Genomic DNA, 25,173 nt, shown 5'->3' with positions numbered 1-25,173 from the left:
ACGTGATGGGAGGACATTTGTAAATAGCCTTAAAGGATTAAGATGTCCCACAACTAGTTGAAGAGATTCAGAGGAAGTGAGTAGCTTGAATCTAGGAATAGGTGTAATAGGGCTATGATGAGTTGGGCGTCTCATAGCTTGAGGCGGAGTATACGTAGATTTGGAGGAAGGATATTTTGTGAGGACCTGGGCAGCCGTTGGAAACTGGGTAAGACTGGTGTGGTAGATTGTGCAAACAAACAACGTGAGTTATTGTTTTGTTTAAGTTGTTTTTCTTGTTCCCTTCTAACACGTTGTGCCATCATTCTTTTTGTTAATATCTATAGCAAAGGAAACAATATGAAAATCTATATAACAATAGCTATAAATGTGTTGGAGTAGTGACAACAATATGAAATTTGTTAATATCTATAGCAAAGGAAACAATATGAAATGTGTTAATATCTATAGCAGAGGAAACAATATGAAAATCTATATAACAATAGCTATAAATGTGTTGGAGTAATGACAACAATATGAAATTTCAAAAAAAAAATCAATAAAAAAACGAGACAGAAAGTAAGAGCTTTATAGTAACACGATAGACACTATAATACAGTTTGGTGGAGAAATAATCGTAGATGATGGTAGAATAAAACACATTGACAAAGCTGACCTAAGCACCAGACGACGGTTGAAGAGAGGGAGGAATGTCATCTGTTGAGCGCTGAACAATTAAGAAATATAAAATAAGAGGAATGCATCAAAGCAATGATGTATAGATATATAGTAAGTCATGAGGCGACTGAAGTAAGACCTGGAAGGCATGAGGTGGCTGAAGATTCAGCCTATCTTGGGGGGAGGGGGATGTAAATACGTCTTTTTTGGTTTGAAGGTTCCTCAAACGGGTGCATTGGGCGCTTGCCCTTATCCACATTTGGTCGGGTGGGTTGCTTAATAAAGAGAAATCATGAAAGAAAAGAGAAATCAGAAAAGATTAAGTCAATACTAAGCAATACAGAAGAAGGCAAAAAAAGTTAATAATTAGGAGCAACGAACATCGCACAAGTACGAAGGGTAGAAAAATTCATAACAAAATAATAGAAAAGTGTGAGAAGTTGAAGTAGTACCTGAAAGGCAGGTGGTGGTTGAAGGGTCAACCTATTTGGATTGGATCAGAATTATGCTTCTCATGGTTTGAAGGATCCTCGCAAGGATTCATGGGGGGCTTGCCCCTGTCCGCCATTTGGGAGGCTGTGAAGAAGAAGGAATGAACGTAAAATGCATGAATATGTCCAACTTACATCACATAATTCAAATTAAGGTACACAATCAGAGCATCATTCTTACAAGTACTTGGATGTATAAGTAAAGTCCTAGTATACTCGTGGAACTACGGAAGCGAGTTCAAAATATCTAGCTAATCCACTGCACAAAACTGTCAAGTTACTGTGAATAATAAAAAGTTAATATTAAATCTTTAAGGATTTGCATATGACAGGTTTTAATACCAAAAACAAAAGTTTGTTGTATCAAAGTAGGACTGCTTGCTTCCACTATTACGACACAACAGTAGACGCCACATTAGCTAAATTATGGATAACCAACTATTACTTAGGTTGGTTTTTTTTGTTTTTAATTTTAATAATAAGATGAAGCCTTTGCAGATAGCAAGTGAATTCGATTTATTATTTTCATACATAAACTTTATAGCAATCCACTTTAGAACAATTTGTGATATTTTAGCATCTAGCTGTCAGTTTGCCTTTGTGATTATTGTAGATATCTCATAACTAAAACAAGAGACTACTATAGATGTTGTGAAACAAAAACACGTTATCTTAATGTTTGCTGAAAGTGAAAAATTAATTCAGTTACAAGTGAACTAAGAATTAATTTGGTATAACTATAGGTGAACAAAGGAAAAAGGACAGTCCCGAAAAGCTAAATTAAAAATATAATAGCTAAAGCTTTTAAATTCAAATTAATAATAAGATAATTTAAATTCTAACTTGTGGGGGTAAACCAAAAAGGTTTTACCTGATGAGTAGAGATGTGTGAGAGAGCGGCAGCAACTAAAAGCTAAAGAGAGCGAGAAGAGAGAGACGGTCGGGAGAGTTAGATTAAATTGAATCCAATGAGGGAGGATGTTGATGTGTAAAGCAACACACGGTCCGGTATGAGTTAGATTGTCCACGTCACAAGCCGTGAAAATATTGTTTGAGCCGTAGGATGGGGGCCCTACACTGCTCTGTATTGTTAATATAGATTTTATAGGTATTTGTCTTTCATTTTAATCTTGATTTTAGCGCCCTCCAACTTTTCAATTTGTTGGAGGGTAATATATTGATTACTCCCTTCATCCAAAATATATTTTTGCTACAAAACAAAATGTACACAAATAATTTTACAATCAATCAAAATGCAAAACAATCGAAAGTTAAATATATAAATAGATTTTGTGGTTACTAGGACTGTTTGCCAAATAAAATATGTGTACTATTGTCAGCGGAAAAATAATAATAAATAAAAATAATATCTCTGGACTCATTTTTGATCGACCTCCAATCGTTGTAAGTCAGTGACACCAAATGGAAACCCAAACAATATTTTAACCAGGCATTAACAAAAAAATAAATGAGAACAAAAAATATATTACGTAGCAAATATGTAATATTATTAAGTTTTGTTGTGGTTTGATATAATGGTCTTGACTTTGATAGAAAATATGTAATGTGAACATTTGTAACATTCAACATGGTTAGCAACAACTTTTAGATTTGTATACTAAGTTTTTTTTTTTTTTTTGGGGCATAACCTATGACTTCTTGCGCAATAAATATTAAATGATACAATTAATGTGCACATGTGTAAAATAAATACCTAATAGTATATATTAAATACACTGTGAAAACAAAAAATTTGATCTACACAAATAATGTTATGTAATCCCACATAGGAATCAAATATTTAGGCGCAATCAATAGAAAAATAACGCATTGCCATATGTACAGTTTTGCATGTTGCATGTTTAAGTTATTATGGTTGCCTCTCTTAATATGTATTATTATCAATTTGTGCCACACGACCGGTATGAAAGAGTTGTTTTAGAAAGTAGAGTTTAAATCGATAAGAACTATAAAACACACGCCATAAAGAAATTATTAATGGATAGAAACTAATAAAAGTACTAATTAGTCCTAATTGAACTAGATTTGGTAGGCACAATAGATCATATGCACATTGTTTCGAATAGTAATTATTGGACGAAATTTAGAAAATTATATCAAATTAATAGAACTAGTAAATAACAATTTAAGTTTTTATGGTTGCCCCAGGGTTAAAAACATATCAAATAGCTATTATTTTAATTGTAATTCATAACATAGAACTAGAAAGAGAGTTGAAGGAGGTCTTATGTTTTTTTTTCCCAAAGCAATTGGGCCGATTAAAAAATAGTATCTATAACAGTGAAGGAAAAAAATATCATGCATCCGGGTTGATACAGTAAAAGAAAAGAAAAGGCCGTAAGCAGTTGGGCCGAATGGACAGTTAGCAAAACATAAACGGGCCCAATGGAGGTAGCGTAGTTTCTACACACAAAAAAAACAAGTCTTACCTTTTCTTCCCTCTCTCGGCACAAAGTCAGAAACTCATATCCTATTCCTATATATATATTTAAAAAAACCCTCAAACCCTCACTCCAAAACTCTCCCCCGTCTTTTTCAAACCCTCCAAACTCCAAACCCTCCAAACTCCAAACCCTATCAATTAATTAATTAATTTTTTGACATTTCAAACACAGTTTTAACTAGTCTTCTACTAGACTTTTCTTTCTTTTAGGGTTTTTAAAAGATGGCGGCAGAGAAACTTCGGGATTTGAGTCAGCCGATTGATGTCCCCATACTTGATGCTACTGTTTCTGCTTTCTATGGGACTGGATCTAAAGATGAGGTTTGCTCTATTTTGTTTTTTGAGGGGTTTAAGGATTAAATTACGTTTATGTCCTTGAATTTTTAATTTCAAATTTCCAGAGGACAGCCGCGGACCAGATCTTGCGAGAGTTGCAGAACAATCCTGATATGTGGCTGCAAGTTGTTCACATTCTGCAAAACTCTCAGAACCTCAACACTAAGTTCTTTGCATTGCAGGTTGGTTGCTTTTTCATATTAATCTATATATGTTTTTTTAGTATAATTTTTTTCTCATGTAAAAATAAACTCTATAGAGTATAGATATGTGTACAATTGGTCATATTGCGTGATATTCCAAGTGAAGAGAGTCGAGCAGTGTGAACTTTCGACTTGCCATCCATTGGTGAAATATATATAACAAAAAAATTTGTTGTAAAAAGTTTATTGCTTCTTGTCACCGGAGAGATGTGGGGAGAGAAACAGTTGCTGATCGGTGTTTGGTGCTCAAAACGTTTCATGATAACGAAGAAGAAGGGGGGTACTTCTTGGTTTAATCAATATATTCTGAGTCAACATCTTTTCTTCGTCTTCTTTTTTTACTTATTTCTTCACTCTCATCCTTACTTCTCTACTTCTACACTTTTCTCACCTTACCTTTCTAGAAATGGTCTTTGGTGTGGTTGACGCTTCTAGTGTTTTTTTTTTTTTTTTTTTTTTTTTTTAAGTTCTGGGTTTCTTGGGTCAGATCTGGACTTGGGTTCTTCAGATCTAAGTCATAAATCTTGATCTCTTCTGGTCTGACTAGCTTGAGACATAGCTCAACTAGATTTGATGTGTCTGACTGTGTTCAGTTGATACTTGGCCGGTAAGCTTCATATCTAAAGACAGAGGTGAGTGTCTTGTAAGAATTATGGTAGAACAATCTTCACAAAGTGGTTAAGGCCTAAGGGACTTCTCGGCTGCTGGTCATGGTTTTGAGGGGAGAGGATGAAGCATAAGTGATGAGGGAGGGATACAAAAGGGGTCAAGAGAGGGCGGGGGTAGACGCTAGATCCTTTTGTGTGTTTGTCGGTGGTGGCGTAGAGGGGAAGAGTAGAAGGAAGAAATAGATAAGATGGTGAGAAGATTGAGAGAATCTAATGTGTGGGAAGTAACAACACAGTTCATTGCTACAATATGGAGGAAAATCTGTCATTACTATGATGTTGGTCGAGGTGGAAGGGTGGAGATGGATTGTGGTTGCCTCCTCAAGTCATTCCCCTTCAACTATGAACCTACTCTTTGCTGTAACAAAAACTGTAATACCTTTTGAAGACCCAGTGATATAGTCAGCCGTGATCGGGCAGAGGGTTGTCCAGCCACGAAGGACTGATGGTGGAGTAGTTGCCCTGAACATTTGAGCCCAATGTTTTATCAGAGGAATGGTTTTAAAGAAGATTGCATTTGGTGTATTGTATTGGGCTGCATTCCATTTGTGGAATGCATGGATGATTATGGAAATGGCCAGCACTTAGGTTGTTAGAAAGCTTGGAGGCTGTGAAAGTGGTAATAGAAATGTTAGAACCAGTCTGTTCCATTATGTTAATTTAATTATGTTGTTGTGCTTGTTTTACACATGCGTGCACCAGCCTCTCTCCGTAAGGATTACAGAACTTTGGTGACCTACAATCACATTGCACCTTCCTCTTGAAGTCCTACAGTTATAATGGTTGCTAATGTGTGGGAGACATTGTCTACTATTGGAATGCAATTGAAGGGCCCATCTCAGGTGGGTTTTTGGATGGATTGGTATGTAGGTGTGTCACTTGTTCCCATCCAGTTGGTTTTATGGGGTTTGTTGTCTATTTGGAAGCCACAAGTGGGTTATTATACCAACAAATGCGAATGGAGAAATTATACTTCACGTATGGCCTCTGTGAGGGTTTGGATATCTTTCAGTGATGGAGGAGGTTAAATTTTTGAGTGGTTCAGCTGAAATCCTTACCAAGCTTTGGATAGATTGAACCGTGGTGCATCCCTCATCTTATGGGATAAGAAAAAAAGATAAGTTAGTTTAGGGGGAACCTATTGGAATGTGTAGGTCAAGTAGTTGTGAAAATGCTTTCAGCCTTCTCCTAATGCTTTCTTCTGAACTCTGAAGCAATGTATGATCTGTGTTGGAAGAGTAAATACGGCTTTGGTAAACCTTGTAATGTATATTTCGAGTGATCTGCATTAAAAAAGAAACAAAGCTTCAATTAAAATCAATTCTTTGATTGTTGGTTATAACACCTTTTTGTGCTCTTTGTACCATATTACTTTGTAAAAGAAAAAAATGCCAAAAATCTGACGAAGAAAGAAGCTACTGCACTTTCCACTTAGACTTACATAAGGAATAAAGAGAGAAAAATATGAAATCACCCTCAAGTATCATTGCGTAAGTAGTGATAAATTTTGTTTCTGGTGCCCAACCACCAAGGATCGAAGTTACTAATCTACTTGGTGTATGTTCAGTATTATTGTTGTTAATGTTATTAGTATGATTTTAAATCTGTGCTTCCTGTTATTATTTTAAGTGTCTTATTGTCACATTTGGACCAAGTGCCATTGACAAGGGCATGTGTGTTGGGTCTCCGGCACGGTGAAATCCCAAAAGTTGGGGGTATGTAACCTTCAATGTGTCTGTGTGTCGTAGCTGACGCGTACCTATCTGTATCCACTATTATCTTTTTGAATATGTGGAGTGTTGATATGACATTGCATTTGTGAAATTCCCATTTAGTAAAGATTTACTAAGAACTGGTAATAATTGCTTTTTAATACAGGTTCTGGAAGGTGTCATCAAGTACAGGTGGAATGCTTTACCTGTTGAACAGCGTGATGGAATGAAAAATTACATATCAGATGTCATTGTACAGGTATCCTTTTCGTTTGAAAAACAACATATATAAAATCACCAAATTGTTATGTTTTCTCTTCCCACGTCTTATGTTTTTATTTCATGTAGCTTTCAAGTAACGAAGCTTCTTTTCGCCGGGAAAGGCTTTATGTCAACAAACTGAATATTATATTAGTTCAGGTATTTTTTTCTTCTTGTTAATCTTTTCTTTATTTATAAATTATCTACCCTGTTATCTGAACATGCATTTCAGTTCATCTTTAACATATTGTTTTATCTATATACAGATAGAACTGCTCTTTTCAGACTGTTACATTTCATAATGTTCCATGTAGTTGTTTAGATATTTTGCATGTTCTTAGCTGTATTATCTTTGTTTTGTAATTGTTATTTGGATTTTCGAGCAGTCGGTTCATGTTACATGGTTGAATTTTAGTTATTTATATATTTATTTTTGCTTCCTGATTTACAGATTTTAAAGCATGAATGGCCAGCTAGATGGCGGAGCTTTATTCCAGATCTTGTTTCAGCTGCAAAGGCTAGTGAAACTATATGCGAGAATTGCATGGCTATACTGAAGGTAGTTCTCTCTTGTTTTCTCAGTTGGAGTTATGACGGTATACCTTTTGCTGTAACTTACAACAATGATCTCTATATTACAGCTTCTCAGTGAAGAGGTATTTGATTTCTCAAGAGGTGAGATGACTCAGCAAAAAATTAAAGAGCTGAAACAGTCATTAAACAGGTAAAACGATGGCATCAAGTGATTCATTACGGAACAGATATTGTGATACTTGTGTGTTTTGTTTGCAAAATACAGCATAACAACTGGAATTATTAAAAGCATCTTATGAAATATCAGTTCCCAGTATCAGTTAATGTCCAAACAAATGAGTCTTTTAATCTTCAGAACAAGTAAACCAAGAAATGTTAATGTTTCAGTGATTTTATTTTTTCTTGACATATGGCGTCTATCCTGGCTTACATATATTCTTTTGTGCTTGTTTACAGCGAGTTTCAACTCATTCACGAGTTATGCTTATATGTACTGTCAGCATCTCAAAGGACTGAGCTCATACGCGCAACACTGGCAACATTGCATGCTTTTCTTTCGTGGATACCTCTGGGCTATATTTTTGAATCTATACTGGTGGGTGCATTGTGGTTACATATATATATATTGCATCTTCTATTTCTGGAAAGAATATACAAAAGGGAAAGTTCTACGGTTTCTTAAAAACCATGCTTAGTAATACTGAAGATTATTGTAGCTCACGTTTTAATGATTGTGTCTTACCAAATAACACGCTTGTACCTACTTCCTAATTGTTCATCCTCTTTTTATGTGACAGCTGGAGACACTCTTGAAGCTTTTCCCAGTTGCATCTTATAGAAATCTTACTCTGCAGTGTTTAACAGAGGTAAACACTAGCTCGTAAATAAGAGATTTTTACTATTTTCCTTTGACGTGGGGAATATTTATTACATCTTGTCGTGCTGTTCTCAGGTTGCTTCACTTCAATTTGGAGACTTCTATGATGTGCAATATGTTAAGATGTATACCATTTTCATGGTGCAGTTACAGGTAACCCTTACAGCATTACTTCTATGATGTGCAATATGTTAAGATGTATATATATTTTCATGGGGAGGGACCGAGCCACTCCCAAAACGTACAAAGCCATATCTCATCCTACTAGTTGAATTAAGGGCTGATGTTTTGTAGGTATGATCTCCCCACTTCCCACTAAATTTTGGCTCATTCAAATATGTGTAACCTAATTAAATGTTATTATGAAATCGGAAAATTCTGGACCGTTAGATAAACGTTCAAAATTGAACACTAGTTTTCACAAGGTTAGACATATCCAAATAGGATGAAATTTTGTGGGCATGCTATCCATTGTGAGAAGATCATATCCACAAAAAATCGGGTCTTCATTCAATTTGTAGATCGATGGAGTGGCTCTATCCATATATATATATATATATATTATCACCGTTTTGTTGATAAGTACGAAAACATAAGATATCAGCAATATTAGATATAACCTTGGAGCAGTGTATATCACTGATTAGGTATAGCACTTGGAAGCATCCCCCCCACCCACGCCACACATACACATTTCTACATGTCAATAGCAGAAAACACACTTTCATATTTGTTTGATTATTTCTAACATGTTTTCTTTGATGCTTTATCCGAACCTTTTGGTACATATGCTGTTTTCTAAATTGATTTTTGATGCTTCTAGTCCATTCTCCCACCTGGAACAAATATTCCTGATGCATACGCCAATGGTACTGGTGAAGAGCAGGTGAATGTTACTCATCTCGTTTTTGTGTGTGCCTGTATATGTTTGTTGACATGAGCTTACAATGTATCTCACCTGATTTTATCTTACTGTGTCCCTTAGGCTTTTCTTTTCACTTTTTTTTTCAGGCATTTATTCAGAATCTGGCTCTTTTTTTCACTTCATTTTTCAAGGTAAGCTTCTTAGACTAGTTGCCTACATTAACATAATGTGGACAGTTATTTGAACTCCATTTCAAATAGACTCCAAAAGAACTCCACCACCAAAAGTGACTTACAAAATGGATTGAGGGCTGATTTTTGGAGGAGATACTTCTCTTACAATGGAGATTATCATCATAAAAAATTAGTTCAATTGAATATGACTAATCATTATACAAGTTGTTTTGAATTGGAAAGAATCTCGATCGTTGGCTAAATCCATAACATTCTAAACAACTTTTGACATGGTTGTACGTGTTCAAACGAGATGATTTTTTGTGAGAATATGATCTCTTTTGTTCGGAGGTCATCTTCATTAAAAATCAGCCTCTAAAATTGATTTCAGTTGCAGAGTTTTTTTTTTGGAAATTTGTTTAAGTGGAGTTCACCGCCCCCATGATGGGATAATAAAAGCACAAAGACTTCAAAGATTGGAGTCTTAAATATATTTTTAGAAAGAAGCATGAGTTGATGATCTGATGAATGCATAGAGCTAGTCTTTAGGTGTATTCGTACCATAAAAAATCAGATCGCGTCACGACAAATCCACTCTGTAGAAGCTGTTGACTTCAGGAGCCTTCCTTACCATAAATCGTGTTGGATGCCCTGTAGGCCTGTTCTGGGCATGATATTTTTGGGTCGATGGTTATATGTATTCATTTAATGATTTATCCTATGTTGTTTTTATGGAATTGAATCTTCCAACAAGTTGCATATTTCTTCTTATGCAGGCTCATATTAGAGTCCTTGAATCCACTTCTGACAATAAAGCTGTGCAATTAATGGGGCTTGAATATTTGATTGGCATCTCATATGTTGACGATACAGAGGTTTTTAAGGTGGGTTTTCATGCACTTCGCTTTTAACTTTTTTGCTTTCGACCTTTCCTAGCTGATTGACCTACATGGATGCTACAATCAACAGGTCTGTCTGGACTATTGGAACTCCTTGGTTCTGGAGCTATTTGAGGCAAATCATAGTTTGGATAATCCTGCAGCTGCTGTAAGTGCCATGGGGCTTCAGGTGTGGCAAAACAATTTTATATTACCTTTTTAGGTCTTGATGTGGTTCAATAGTGTGGTTGTCTGATTCTTGAACAAATTGAGTTTCAAGGAAGTGAGTTTTTTCCTTTCTGATGTTACTTTTTAATAAAACTATTGGTTTCCCTTAACATGCACAATATTATTTGCAAGGTCAATTCAGTTAGGTATGTGCGGAACGGCATTAAGGTTTTCAAAATTCACTGTACGTGAATATTTTTCATCTCTTTCAGAATTTGATTTGGAGTATTCTCCACTAAAATATCTGCATACCGCTCTATATGAATTGTCCCATCTTGCTTTCCAAGTTACAGTGCAACATGTACTGGTTGGGTTGGGTTTGGAGTCGATATGATCCTCTACCAAATTTATATTTCTCCATCCTCAGCTGCCTATAAAAATTGTGAGCCCAATCCAAGATACAATTCCATAGACCAGATTTTGTTTGGGCTAGTCGGTTTGAATATATTTCACAGTATGATGATGTATATAATATTATTCAAAATAAATATATATTGGGAAGTAGGAAAAAGGATACATGGAAGACTAATATTGATGGAGAGACTTTTGACTTTAAAATACTCAAACTTGAAGAGGTCCATGTTTTTGTCTGCTATATATATTTTTGTTATTGGGGACTTCTACAATGTCTTCTAAACCTATACTTATTTAACTTCTTTTATATGTCCTTTTGGTAATAATGGAACTTGCCTTTGATGCTTCATTCTGCTGTCTTAGTTCTTGTTTGCCTTATTTGATGTGTTCTGTTTTTGTGACTAAATATACAGGTACCACTATTCTCTGGTATGGTAGATGGTGGGTCACAAATTTCACAAAGGCGGCAACTATATGCAGGTCCAATGTCAAAGTTGAGAATGCTGATGATTTGTCGTATGGCTAAGCCTGAGGAGGTTCTGATTGTTGAGGATGAAAATGGAAATATTGTGCGTGAAACCCTGAAAGACAATGATGTCCTTGTCCAATACAAGGTCTGTGTCTCTGGAAAATTTATGATTTATCTCTGGAGAATTTACGTCACCTCTTATGTTAGTTTAGACTTTACTTGCTTATTGTGGATTCCTTTGTGCTACAGATCATGAGGGAAACATTGATTTACTTGGCGCACCTTGACCACGAGGATACTGAACAACAGGTATGAACTACTGATAACAATAGCTTGAATGCTCCTTTTACTCGTTTGCTTATTTAGCTATGTATTCTCTGTGTTTCTGAATTGTGGTGCTGCTACTTCTCTGCTAATGCTTTTTTAACTCTTATGCAAATTAATTCTTGTGCTTTATTGAAATATTTCGACAGTAACTCACTATTCTAAACAGTAACAGTATACTGTATGGGTTGTTTCAACTTTCAACTATTTTAAGGTTAAAAATGGTCACTATGGTAAACAATCTCGTTGAACTCTAATTAGCACAAGGATGAAAACAAGTATTTATTTTCATCAGTTTCTCTGCTATATATGGATGATTTTGCTACTTGTTCTTGCTGCATCTTTCAATGCTATTTAACTTCTTATATGTAACCAGTAGCTTTCATTGCACATTAATTTTGGCATCTTTTATTCATACCTTTCTATGTAAACTACTTTTTGTTTTCATAGCGGTTTGTTAGTAGGTAGCTGTTTATCTCCATACTAAATGTTTTTTCCCACTGAGAGGTGCTATTCCTATTTTTTCTCTTAGGCTTCTATTAATATTCCTATTTCTCCTTTTCTCTCATGCTGTCTCTCGTAACATTGTTATTTCGGCTACAAGAACTCGTTGGGCAATTGGGCTTGTTTCTTTTAAGGCCCCAGACACCGCTGCATACAACTTAGCTGGTCTAATTTCTTTTATTGTGTAAAATGCAACTAGCTTGTCACGATCTTCTCTCCCGTGTCCCAACCCAATACTACTAGTTACATTACAATTGAGCACTTAAATAACAGGCATTCGTAGTTTGAATGTGTGAAATGGCCTAGGCTGCAAATGATTCTCCAACGGATAATGATTTTGCAAAATTGACTTATGCTAGATACGAAATCTGAACTGGACATAGTGTTAAAATCAATATTCAAATGAGAAAACAAATATTCGATTTGCAGACAAATAATGTGGCTCACCAGTCAACCTTTGGTGTGTGTGTGTGTGTGTGTGTGTTTAGGGGGTAGATTTGTTATTTTTTCCTTAAAAAGGTATTGAGGTAGATGGCTTCCTCTGCATTCCTTTGTGTGGGCTTGGCTGATATTTTTGCTCTTTATATATTATTGTGAGGGGTACGGTGGGGTCTGTAATGATGGGCATAGAACGTGAGATTTTGTTTGGTTTCATTTTTCAGTTTACAATTTATTCGTTACTTATCATCATTTGAAAAATGTTTTGTTTCCTAAATACTTTTTTGACACAGATGTTAAAGAAGCTTAATAAACAACTGAATGGTGAAGATTGGTCGTGGAACAATTTGAACACATTATGCTGGGCCATTGGATCTATCTCTGGGTCCATGATGGAGGAACAGGTACACTTTGTTGTATTCAACTGCTGAATTCATAAAAACTAAAATATCTCTTTTTCGAATTTGTTTTATGACTTCAAGATATGGATGCTGTCTAATTTCTATATTTTTTGTGATACTTAGAAATTCACGAGGCATCTGTTTTGCTGACTTGAGAAAAATAAATTTTTACGCATGTCATATTAGCATTTCGATAATCCATCCTTGTTGAATCTATTACTTGATGTGGTCAATGTGGTTTTGGACTTTATCTCCCCTTTTCTTTGTAGAAATGATGGAGTTTGTTATCCACTATGTACTCTATATACGGGGAGGGATCCATATACAACACTTTTTATACAACACCCTTTTATAAATTGTATTAATGGCTAATACTTTGTGGGTACGATCTTACCACTATAGAGATCATATCCACAAAATTTCATATCATTCTAAAATCTCTAACCCTTTCAAAACTTGATTTGAAAATGTGATTTATTTTAACGGTCAGGATTTAAAATTTTGCAACATCCTTTTGGCATCTTTAGAAATTTCCAAATGAGCCCATATTCTGCAAGGATGTTCTCTATAGTAGGAAGATGACATCCACAAAAAATCAAGTCGTAAGTAAATTTGTAAAGTGAGATGGAGGCCATTGTATAAACTGTTGCATATGGATCCCTCCCCATATATATATATATATATATATATATATATTGACACTTTATTTTGACATCCACAACTTATACAATGAACTAAGGGTTGATTTTTTGGGAATATGTTCTCCATACAGTAGAGATCATCTCCACAAAATAACAAGACATTTGAATATGTCTAACCTTGTCAAAAGCTGTGTTTAAGTTCGATATTTATCTAACGGTCCACAATTTTAGCACTCTTTTTAATAAAGCTGGACACATCCATTTGAGACGAGTTTTGGTGGAGATTCTATCCATGGTAGGAAGATATTCTCTACCGAAAATCAGCCATTAGTTTAATGTGCAAGTTTACTTTTAGGTTTTGGATGTTAAGATAAAGTGTCAAAATAAGATGTCAAGGTATATATTTTAAAAGTTTAAAGAAATTAGTTGTGGCTACCGACATTGGAATCATGGGTCTTGAACTGAGCTGCAGTGTAACTACCATATTACTTTTCAATCTTGTTTATGTAGTTTACCTATTTAATATATCTTTCATTGTTTCAGTTATTAGTACATGTATGAAATTGGTGGTCTTACAGTTCTATATCTTTCTTTGCATGATATGGCTATTTTTATCACGTGGACTCTCTGTTTTTGGGGTGGATTTGCATGTCACTGACGTAGTTTCTGTTGTGTCAGGAAAATCGATTTTTGGTGATGGTCATTCGCGATTTGTTGAATTTGTGTGAAATTACGAAAGGGAAGGATAATAAAGCTGTCATAGCTAGTAATATCATGTAAGAATTGCTATTATATCTATGTAAAAGAAGTTAATGCTGTAATCTTTATTAAGCTTAACAGCTTGCTTATTACTTATTCAATATGAAAACAAAGGGTCATTATTATTAATACAAAATGAATTTTACCGGTAAGAAAGAAGAAGTTACATTGTTTGATTTATTATTTTTTGTTTGGATTGCTAGGTATGTCGTTGGACAGTACCCAAAGTTTCTAAGAGCTCATTGGAAGTTCCTGAAAACTGTTGTGAATAAGTTGTTCGAGTTCATGCACGAGACACATCCTGGAGTTCAGGTCTGTTTTTATTTATTTATTTATTTATTTAAATATCCTCTTTTTTTCAAAAATATCGAAACTGGTTCCTTTTGAGCTTTGAACTGTATGAATGTTTTGGTAAAAATAGTATTTGACTTCTTGAGTTTTGTTTTGATTTGTGACATTTCTCGAGGGCGTTTAATTTGGAGGACATGGTTTGGATAAGTATATTATACTTGCTGCTATATGAAAATACTATACTTGAGCAATGTGCATATTAATATGCATTTATGATGTTTTGTTGAGAATCAGATGATAGTTTAGGTTGATGTTTGATGGCATAACAAACCTTAAATGTGTTTTAAGATGTACCATTTATCAGAATCAGATCAGGGGAGTTAATCTAGAAGTACAAAGAATATCCTAGCAAGGTTATGGTTAATTTACAAATTGGATGGCAATTGAGGCTTAAGAAACTTGGCCAACTCTCACAACCATCAGAACTGAAGTCCTTTAATATTCAGAAACTTGATATGACCTTCTCCTTGCCTGACATGACAGAATAAAATGGCCTACTGTCTGTTCAAAACCCCACGTCCTCGCAAAGGGGATCCAATTCTGGATGAAAAGGCACATGCTTTAAATTTCAAGGTGTTACTCCAGTGGGTTTAGCTAATTGCTGAACTGGCTTATACAATTAATGTGTGAGCCAACTTAGTGGTCGTACCCTAGTAAGTTGTGGTTTTGAATAGGACAGTTTAGTGGTCGTACCCTAGTAAGTGTCAGTATTCTTTTTTATGTTTGCGTATAAAAGGATTATTGAATTAGAAAGAGAATGTACTTTCACTATGGTGACTTGGGGAGGCAGTGGTAGTGGTGGTTAAAGCAATTGAGTTCTGGCTTTGTTGGGTATTTGGAGGCGGTATGATAGTGGTGCTGGTACTGCGGGAGCGGTTGAGTTTGTGAAATTGTAGTTGTGGTGATAGTAATGTTGTTGACCGTGATGATGAGTTTGTCGTGGTGGTGATGGGATTAGTTCCTTTGGTGGTGGTGATAGTGTTTCAAAAGGTGAACCTGTGATTAGCTTTTTAAGGCTAGCTGAGCATAAAGTTGGCGGTGGTGATGGGCATGTCAATTGGTACTTTGGTGTACTGATGGTGGTGGCAGTGGTGATGATGGTGGCAGACTGGGAGGGGTTTACTGGTTATGTGTAGCTTGAGGCAGGTTGGGTGAAATTTTGTGGGATTTCTTGTTTTTATGATCTTTAGGGTACTACAGTTTCCACAAGTTTTAGTATTTTCCTCATAACAAGCATAAAAATCTTTATTTCTGTGAAGAGCTTCTACTTCAGGATGTAACTTTTCCATGAAACCGATGGAGCCACATTTACGGGTTCTTATTTTTCTTTTCAACTAAAATCATGTTTTGTTCACATGTTGGCTTCAATGACTGCTTTATCTGGCACTGTTTTTGGAATATATTTCCTTCGCAGAAGAAAAGTTTTCTTGTAGTTGTGGAGGATTTGCAGTTTCATATTCATCACTCAAATGTAACTTATATGAATGAAGTTTTCTTTCAGGATATGGCTTGCGACACATTTTTAAAAATTGTTCAGAAATGCAAGCGTAAATTTGTTATTGTACAGGTAAGAGTTATCTTACCCCTCTGTTCCTCTTTCTATCATGTTTAGAGTGCTGCTCAGAACATGATGCTTTAAGTGCTCAGTTTTGAGTAAGATTAAAGCATCTTCTGGTTTAAGTGATTTAGGTTGAGTATAATGAGTTGCTTATTATAACAAGTGCACTTGTTATACTTTAATACTGTATTTTAAATTGGTTGTTTTAAGTTGTTTTCTTTAATTGTTGAGCTACAAGCTTTTACTGACCGAAACTGCATGACCATGTTTACAATACGGTATCTTTAATTTCTTAATGACACGACACATTGACACACATATTGGAGTTTGGCTGAGCAACGCCCTAGGGTGGTCCTCCAAGACAACGAGTTCATTGCCAACATCCCTTGGAAGAACTACTATGCATACGCGTATAGTGTGTCTTTCTTTTGTTAGGTGGCCTTCCTCAAAAGGGTCCAACAATTGGTACTTTACACATGACGGGTATTTAGGGTTGGAATACGAGCCAACTGCGACATGCCCTACTCGTTTTCCAGCCTGATATATCTAGGAATCATACACTAGGTGACACTAAGATATGATTGGATATATATTTCGATGTGCAATACTGCAATTAATGAACCTACCAATACAAATTAAAATCTATACTATTTGAATCACTATGAAATAAAATTTCTAAAATGATTTAGATTTTATATTTATTTTATATTACTTTAAATTGATTTAAATTAACTCCATTTTATGTTTTGTTTGGAACGAGGGGCCTTATAACATAACAACTATATATATATTTCAGCCAAATTTTTGGCAGATCATCTCCACAAGAATCAGCCCTTGATTTGTGGTGTAGGTTCACTTTTGAAGGGGGAGTGGCTTTATCCCTCCTACACGCATTGCCAACCTTTATTGCATTTTCGTATTTTGGAAGATTTTATCTGTCTTGTAAATATGCTGTATATGATTTTATTTGCTTGAAGTGATCCCCATGATGTTTCACATAATTGATTTTCAGGTGGGAGAACACGAACCATTTGTATCTGAACTTTTAACAGGTCTTAAAAATACTGTGGGAGATCTTGAGCCTCACCAGATTCATACTTTTTACGAGTCTGTAAGTTGATCATGTCTTGCTCCCATTCCAATTAGAATTATATTTTCTCTGCATTTAGTATAGGGTATAGGAAAGATTTTTGTTATGAATCGTGTTTTATGTCTTTACAGGTTAGCCAAATGATCCAAGCAGAATCTGATCCCCAAAAGAGAGATGAATATCTGCAGAGGTTGATGGAGCTTCCGAATCAGGTGATTATCTATACCTGATTCCTTTTTAATAAGCTTGATTTGCTTCGAAATTGAAGTTATTTTGTTATTGAGTTTTTAATTAGGTCATTATCGACATGTAACTTAGTTTTCAATGTCGTAATATGTTTCTTTTACAGAGCATTATATTTAATTTTTTCTTGCGTCATTTTCATCATTTGTTTTTCGTATATTATTGCCATTTTCGTTCATTCAATTGACCGTAATGATGCCAGTTGAAATACCTAAGCTTGGAGTTAACGTCATGATTTTTCTGTGCAGAAATGGGCAGAAATTATCGGGCAGGCCCGCCTTAGTGTTGATTTTCTGAAGGATCAAGATGTCATCAAAACTGTGCTGAACATATTGCAGGTATTATTTGTTATATACTTATATTGGTGAAGTTGGAAGGCACGCCGAATGTTCTGAATTTACCGCTTGGTCTAGCCATGTTTTTTTTAAGTGGATATGTGAAAGACTAATATGTTAACATAATCAAAGGACTACATCAATACTTGATCTATAGCACAATACCCCACCCCAGCAGCACTAGTACGCCCTCAAAGCAAAGAATGGAACCCAAGAAATTCACAGAAACAGAAAAGTAGTCATAAGAGACCACAAATTAGAGGCAAAGCCCAGACCCTGCACTGTTCCTGTCTTGGTTTAGCCATGTTAACTGTGTGTTCTGACCATGCTTCCTCATCACTTCCGAATTAGGCAATGAAATAGTTTATCTTTTGCATCAGTAACTGTTACATTTGTTCTTGTTTTTGAGGTTTTTGGTTTCTGAAGGTTGTTTTATAGCCTATATTGGAAGGTAGCTATTTTGACAAATTTGTCCTCTAAAAATCAGGATTAGCTGTAATAATCCACGGTATGCCCCAAGGAAAACCAAGTTGTATGGATAAATCCATAGCTCGATGAAGGTTAATGATATATGTTGAATCAACAAGGATATGCTTTAGGCAACCAAGTGTAATATATAACTTATCGAATAAGATGCCAATTTTTCCAATAAAAAAATGTAACAAGTAAACACGTGTGAACTTTTTGTTGCTCAGTGAATGCCAGCGATGGAGTATGTGACAATATTCAAGGGATATAAATGGCGTATCCAAACTGATTTTTTCTTGCTGTCTATATTATTCTACGATAACTAGGAAATTATTGAAGATATCTGTTTTTGAACTATGTAAGGTTCTTATATGTACCATATATTGATTTGAACCACATTTTTCTTTATTTTAATTTTCTGGGTGTTATATTCTCATTGCATGTTTTGATACGATAAGTGCTATTTTACATGGACACGCCATATTTAAAAAATAATCCGTGTCGAATATATATCCACGATTCTTGGTATTTCACTGTGTGTGTGCGTGTGTGTGTGTTTTCCCGATAATATTATTTCATTGTGTCAGACACTTCGTATCCGTGCCAAATACGGACACACATATCTGTGTCAATGTAACTTAGGATAAGTGGTTAATATATATTTTTCAAAAGCTTGCATCTGCTGTTTACATATAGCCTTGTAATGATTTTAACATTTTATCTATAGGAAAAAGAACTTTTAATTATTTAACTTGCATCCACTGATTCATGCTGAAGAAATTGTAAAAATAGTTATTGCAGTAATGCTTTTTTGGCGTTTTTCATTGTTAGTTGGTCTGCGTGAGTAAATTTGGAACTAATGTAAGTATTGCTCTTGGCAGACAAATACCAGTGTTGCCACCTCACTTGGGACCTATTTCTTATCACAAATATCATTGATCTTTTTGGACATGCTTAATGTATACAGGTATTACCAAAAATCCAACTACGTTTTCCTTCTGTTTATTTGCTTTCAAATTACTGTTATGCGTTTTCCTTTCTGCAATACATAATATTTGCTATTAAATTATGTTTGAACAGAATGTATAGTGAGCTCATATCAAGCAGCATAGCAGGTGGGGGGCCCTTTGCGTCTAAGACATCCTATGTAAAACTTTTACGGTAAGAATTAGAATCTGTCTCAACAGGGCATTATATGTAAATTAACAATTCTATTGATATTCGGTGATCATTTTTTTTTAAAACAGATCTGTGAAGAGGGAAACACTTAAGCTCATTGAGACGTTTTTGGACAAGGCTGAAGAGCAACCTCAAATTGGAAAGCAGTTTGTTCCTCCTATGATGGACCCTGTTCTAGGTGATTATGCTAGGAATTTGCCAGATGCTAGGGAGTCCGAGGTTCTCTCTCTTTTTGCCACAATTATAAACAAGTAAGCTTTCTTCAGAATTTAGTACTAGTAGTATACCGCTGTTTTTCTGCTTTCAATTCTCCAGGGATGCATTTTTGCTGGTCGAGTTGAAATGAGCTGACTTTAGTTTTAATATTGTTGCTAAAGAATGTGAGTACAAAGTGCAGAGCAGCTCAGGTTGAGCTTTAAGGGCCGGATTGAGTATGAATAAATTCATAATATTGCTATAAAGACCAAAGAAACATAAAAAAGGTTAAAGAAGAAATTCATGAGGTACTTAAGTGGAGACCATCTCTCTTTTGCTCCCACATTCCTTTTGTCTGTACTCTGAAAAGGGATGGAGGTCCATTTTTAGTTTTCATGGTTATTTCCTTTAATATTTGTGGTTTGAATCCATTTTGATTGTCCCAGTGTTGGTCTTCTAAGACTCCCAGCTTAGTCGGAACTGTTACCACAAACCTGAATTCAAAACCAATCTTACTATTACCAAAAAAGGATAAATATTGACAAGTGATTAATGAATGTCTATTTACAGTAGTTTTGCTGCCTTCAATTTTTTTCACCACTTGCAATTGATATTGTTTATGGTGCCTATAGTATATAAATCCGATCTCTAAAATCAGTTATTTGGACTTCTTCAATCTTATTCGTCTTGTTTGTGGGTAGCCACGTTCAGTGCATTCCTGGTGCTCTCTCATCGATCAGTGCACTGTCTGGACGTGTGCAGTTATGGATGATTGTCCTTTTTCTTTTTACTAAAGAGAGAAGAAGGGAATGAGAGAATGAAGGAGAGTACAAAGCTTAGTTGCCCTTCATTGCAGCTCTTCAATTCTGATATATTTATATCTAAACCGTTTCTTGCCAAATCCACATATATAAACCAAATAAAGGTTAACAAAATTTTCACTTGTTATGCTGCTCGCTGTTCTCACAATTCAATAATCATCTTTTTCGTTTTCCAATGCTCACTTTATTCTTGTATTTTCCTTTTTTTTTAGGTACAAGCGTGTAATGATCGAAGATGTACCTCGTATATTTGAGGCCATTTTTGAGTGTACACTTGAGGTAAGGAAGCCATGTTAAATGCAGCTTTAATCTATTTTGTTTCTGCCAGTAGTAGTTTTGCTTCTTAGCTCTTTGTTAAGTGGAAGCTCCTCATTATAAATTGTAATAATATTTTGGGAATAAATGAAGTTATGTTTTGCTCATGAAACAAATAAATTATCTTCATCTTCCCTTTTCTAATTTGTGTTCTATTACTGCAGATGATTACAAAGAATTTTGAAGATTATCCTGAACATCGTCTGAAATTCTTTTCGTTACTGCGTGCTATTGCTACGCACTGTTTCCCTGCGTTGATATGCTTATCTAGTCAGGTTCGAGTTGTTCTCACATAGTTGTTGTATGCTGTCATTGCACCACTTAAGTGGATACTTGATTTTATTGGAGTGCACTTCAACTCTCTGAAGACGAGTACAATATATATTTTAATTAGACATGTATTTGTTTTGAATGTTCTTTATTCATGCACCAGCAACTGAAGCTTGTCATGGATTCTATTATCTGGGCTTTCCGGCACACTGAACGAAATATTGCTGAAACTGGGCTTAACCTTTTACTGGAAATGCTTAAAAACTTCCAGGTGAGTTTAGCAATACTTTCTTGCACATGTTATGAATCCATGCTACATACTGACTCTTTGTCGGGTTATTGACAGACGTCTGAGTTTTGCAATCAGTTCCACAGAACTTACTTTGTTACGATCGAGCAAGAGATCTTTGCAGTTTTAACCGACACGTTTCATAAACCTGGGTTCAAATTGCATGTGCTAGTGCTGCAGCACTTGTTTTGCCTGGTAATTAATCTCACATGTTGTCCATATTACCCCTCGTTCACTAGCAACAGGGTTACAGTTTTTTAATTGCATTTTCAGGTGGATTCCGGTTCTTTAACGGAGCCTTTATGGGATGCATCTACTGTTCCGTATCCGTATCCCAACAATACTACGTTTGTCCAAGAATATACCATAAAGCTTCTGGGATCATCGTTTCCGAACATGACAACTACAGAGGTATTAATATCATACTTCTTTATGTGTAAATGAATATTTGAATCTGATTTTCCTAGCCATAATTTGGATAATGCCTGCCCTTATTTTAAATTAAATTTTGCAGGTCTCTCTGTTTGTGAAAGGGCTATTTGATTCAAGAAATGATCTCCCGACATTTAAGAACCACATCCGTGATTTCCTAGTGCAGTCAAAGGAATTTTCAGCTCAGGTAACACATGTTATTAAGCAATATTTTTGTAAAAGCTCTCATTTTTTACAAGCAATACACAAACATTAATCATGAGGCTTTCGGGTACTATGTTAACGTAAAATTTTGAAGAATGGACGAATAACTGCACATAGTTTCTAAAGATGAACATTAAATGGTAAAAAGTCCAAAGTAATAACTAATAACCAATAACTAAATAAAGAGTAGAAGTTTTATTGTTAATGCGTTTGTCCTCACTAAAATTTGGATCAAAACTCATGTACAAAGTTAGTGCACTCCTACAGGATGCATAGTCCGTATCCCCCTCGACCTGATTTAAGATTGTGTATATAAATAATTATATATATTCTTTTCAAGATTGTAATACCATATCTGTAGGTTTGTTTTTTTATGAATACTTTGTTTTTGGGATTCACCATAGTCCTGTAAGCTTCACTCTTTCTCCTCATTGGAGAGTACTCCCCCCCACATAACATACTGACACAAGAACTGAAAAAGGTTACAAAGAGGGGGTAAAGAGAATGTAAGATTGAAAACAGTGGAAAGTCACCAGGTTACCTATGCATGGAATTTGAAATATGCTCTAGAAGTCAGATCAAGAACTGATGGGCGTTTTTTTAGTTGTTTGAACTATTTAATCGACACATTCATGTCAATAAATTAGGAGCAGTTCTAATCAAATTCTTTTTGCTGTAATACTTGTTCCTTTACAGGACAACAAAGATCTATATGCGGAGGAGGCAGCAGCTCAGAGAGAAAGGGAGCGCCAACGGATGCTAACGATTCCAGGGTTAATTGCCCCCAGTGAGTTACAAGATGAGATGGTAGATTCGTAGTTGACATGGTGGACTCCCGTATTTTTTATTCCCTTGGGTTCTGCACTGAAAAGTTTGAAGGCGATTGCCTTGATTACGAGGATTTGTGAAGGTGACGAGATCAGCACTCTGTTATTCATTTTTTTTTATATCTTACCTTCCTTGGTTTTTCTATCTATGGTGGGTCTTTCAGTGAAGATGCAACCTGTGTAGGGGCTGTCTTTTGACTGCTGGTGATGCTTGCATACATCAGTGTTGTTGGTTGAAGTAGGGGATGGCTCTCAGGTGTAGGCTGTGGGGTATTTCATTTCCAATGTAGAAATATAGTGAATCATTTTTCTGGCAATCCAAATTTGCCAGAGATGTTTGTGTTTTGGCCTGTGGTCGTGAATTTTTTTCCCAGTTAATTGATCTTTTAAACAGGTCTAATGTATTGTATACGAACGTTTGGGGAGCTCTGGGCATTAGTGTTTCAGTATATTTTGGTAATGCTTTAAGCTTTTTCAATTTCTGTCGTTTAAGCAGTTAATGAGTTTATTATGTATTTCTTGTTTGGAAACAAGGTATTTTTTATAATTGATGACTCCTGGGAGTGGCTCTATTCTGCCCCCATATATATATATATATATGGGATCAATATACCATGGTTTTCATACTATGGTTTATATCATACCTCATAACTTCACCCACAAGATGAATTAGAATCTAATTTTTTGTGGATATGTCCAACAAACTATGAAGATCACTTCTATAAAATTTTAACTCATTTGATGGTGTTTAACAATGTCAAAAGATGATTGCAAAATCGAAAAATCTAGGCCGTTAAAAAAATTTCAAAGTTGTCAATAATTTTTAAATGGGTTAGAGATTTCCAAATAAATTGAATTTTTATAGAGTATCTAGTAGATTATATCTACAAAATATTAGTTTTTAACTCATTTTGTAAAAAGGCGTGGTATAAACCATGGTATAAAAAATTATAGTAAACGGATTTCTCCCCATATATATATACACACCGCACGGCTCTTAAAAGGATCTTAAAATAAGTACCAATTCCAAAACAATTTATAATTTCACTTACAAAATGAATGAAAACCTAATTTTTTGTGGATATGTGATTTATTGACCATAAAGATTATCTCTACAAAAGTTCTGGTTTGACAATTTTTAATATTGGCAAAATATATTTGTAAAAACTCGACATTTCTGGATCGTTAGATACTAGTATTTGCCCGTGCCGTACGACACAGAGATACGCCGTAGCTCGCTCCAGCATCGAGATCCCTCCCCGAGATGGCATACGCCCTCACGCCTCCCACGGGCCCGACGCACATCCGCCCCCGGTACAACACATATACGTATGCCTTCGACTTTGGCGCCCCTGACGTACACTCGCCCTCTCCCTCTACTCATGTTTTCAGAGCCCAACATCTCATAAAAGTTCAGCCCAAAAATAGTCCACACTTTTTTGGGTGGGGTGGGTGAGATAAGATTTTTTTTAAACTCACCCCAAAAAACTTGTTAACTCACCCCAAGAAAATAATATAGTGGCTATGGTAAAGGGGTGGCACGACCAAATATCACCTTATGAGGTGGAATTTGTCGTCCCACTCCTCTCTTCTTTGTTATATAGATATTTCTAAAAGTGAACAATAATTTTTATTTAGGTTAGAAGATATCAAAAGAGATGAATTTTTGTACTGATGATTTTTATGGTTAGTAGATCATTTTTATAAAAAAATTAGGTTTTAATTCATTTTGTAGGTGAAGTTGTTGGTTTTTTTTTTCTTCGATAATTAAGTTAAGTTGTGGGTTGCTTTGATATTTATTTTAAAGTATTTTTAGGAGCTAGGCTATATATATATATAACCATTTAGTTTAGTTTATATATATAACCAACTAAAGTATAATTGGAAATAGTGCTGTCAAATGGGCCGGGTTGGGTCAGCTTGGCCCTCGAAAGTCATAAACCTCACGAATGAGGGCCTGAGTCTTATTAATGTTGAGGGCTGGGCCTACAGAGAAAGTATTAATCCCTTGCTCATTATGGAAAGTTCAGGGCCTTGTTAGCAATTTGGGATATGAGAATTATTCGGGTACGGGAATAATTCAAGTTTCATTTGTTTACATGTTAGAAAAATTTGGTAAAATATTCGCAATACATTAATAATGTGTAGTATTTTATACTAGTATTAAATGTTTTGAAATAAAAATTTGAATTTCAAAAATTCAGTACACTTAAAGAGGAATTGTAATATATATTTAGCAATATAATTAAAATGTTCCACCACTTTTACTCTATATAAACTCCAATAATCCAGAAATATAACAACTAGTTATATGATTGTCACTCACAATTCGTCTTAGCTGTTTGTCAAAAATTGGATC

At 35.2% G+C, this 25,173-nt stretch overlaps 1 protein-coding gene across 5 annotated transcripts; it reads left to right on the top strand.

Moving 5' to 3' along the window:
• The first annotated feature begins 3,574 nt into the window (after nucleotides 1-3,574).
• LOC147525486 (protein EXPORTIN 1A) lies at nucleotides 3,575-23,292 on the top strand. Of its 5 annotated transcripts, XR_015221787.1 has the most exons (34): nucleotides 3,697-3,933; nucleotides 4,014-4,130; nucleotides 6,698-6,790; nucleotides 6,880-6,951; nucleotides 7,244-7,351; nucleotides 7,434-7,516; nucleotides 7,783-7,921; nucleotides 8,124-8,192; nucleotides 8,279-8,356; nucleotides 9,027-9,089; nucleotides 9,215-9,259; nucleotides 10,018-10,125; nucleotides 10,211-10,309; nucleotides 10,490-10,531; nucleotides 11,115-11,315; nucleotides 11,420-11,479; nucleotides 12,730-12,840; nucleotides 14,157-14,254; nucleotides 14,441-14,549; nucleotides 16,090-16,155; nucleotides 17,159-17,257; nucleotides 17,368-17,448; nucleotides 17,728-17,817; nucleotides 19,164-19,249; nucleotides 19,363-19,443; nucleotides 19,530-19,712; nucleotides 20,690-20,756; nucleotides 20,957-21,067; nucleotides 21,226-21,333; nucleotides 21,409-21,546; nucleotides 21,625-21,762; nucleotides 21,866-21,970; nucleotides 22,684-22,897; nucleotides 22,999-23,292. XR_015221787.1 is itself a non-coding variant. In XM_086607585.1 (33 exons), the coding sequence occupies exons 1-33, from the start codon at nucleotides 3,835-3,837 to the stop codon at nucleotides 22,804-22,806; spliced, it is 3,270 nt and encodes a 1,089-aa protein (XP_086463711.1). In that variant the 5' UTR covers nucleotides 3,697-3,834; the 3' UTR covers nucleotides 22,807-23,292. The 5 variants fall into 5 exon arrangements, 3 of the variants coding, with proteins under 3 accessions (XP_086463720.1, XP_086463711.1, XP_086463727.1); XR_015221790.1 differs by lacking the exon at nucleotides 10,490-10,531 and having other exon boundaries at nucleotides 3,575-3,933; nucleotides 10,211-10,288; XM_086607585.1 differs by having other exon boundaries at nucleotides 22,684-23,292.
• Nucleotides 23,293-25,173: the final 1,881 nt, after the last annotated feature.

The sequence above is a fragment of the Coptis chinensis genome, chromosome 1, assembly GCF_015680905.1.
Source record: "Coptis chinensis isolate HL-2020 chromosome 1, ASM1568090v1, whole genome shotgun sequence".
In the NCBI taxonomy this organism is placed as follows: domain Eukaryota; kingdom Viridiplantae; phylum Streptophyta; class Magnoliopsida; order Ranunculales; family Ranunculaceae; genus Coptis; species Coptis chinensis.
Note: the sequence above shows the minus strand (reverse complement) of the source record. Positions and strands in the feature narration are given on the sequence as shown.

Excerpts from the sequence above, each read along its gene's own strand:
- LOC147525486 (XM_086607585.1), top strand. The coding sequence starts at position 3,835 with ATGGCGGCAGAGAAACTTCGGGATTTGAGTCAGCCGATTGATGTCCCC. Across the intron at positions 11,316-11,419 it reads ATGTCCTTGTCCAATACAAG|ATCATGAGGGAAACATTGAT; the intron begins GTCTGTGTCTCT and ends TTTGTGCTACAG. Across the intron at positions 21,334-21,408 it reads AAATGCTTAAAAACTTCCAG|ACGTCTGAGTTTTGCAATCA; the intron begins GTGAGTTTAGCA and ends GGTTATTGACAG.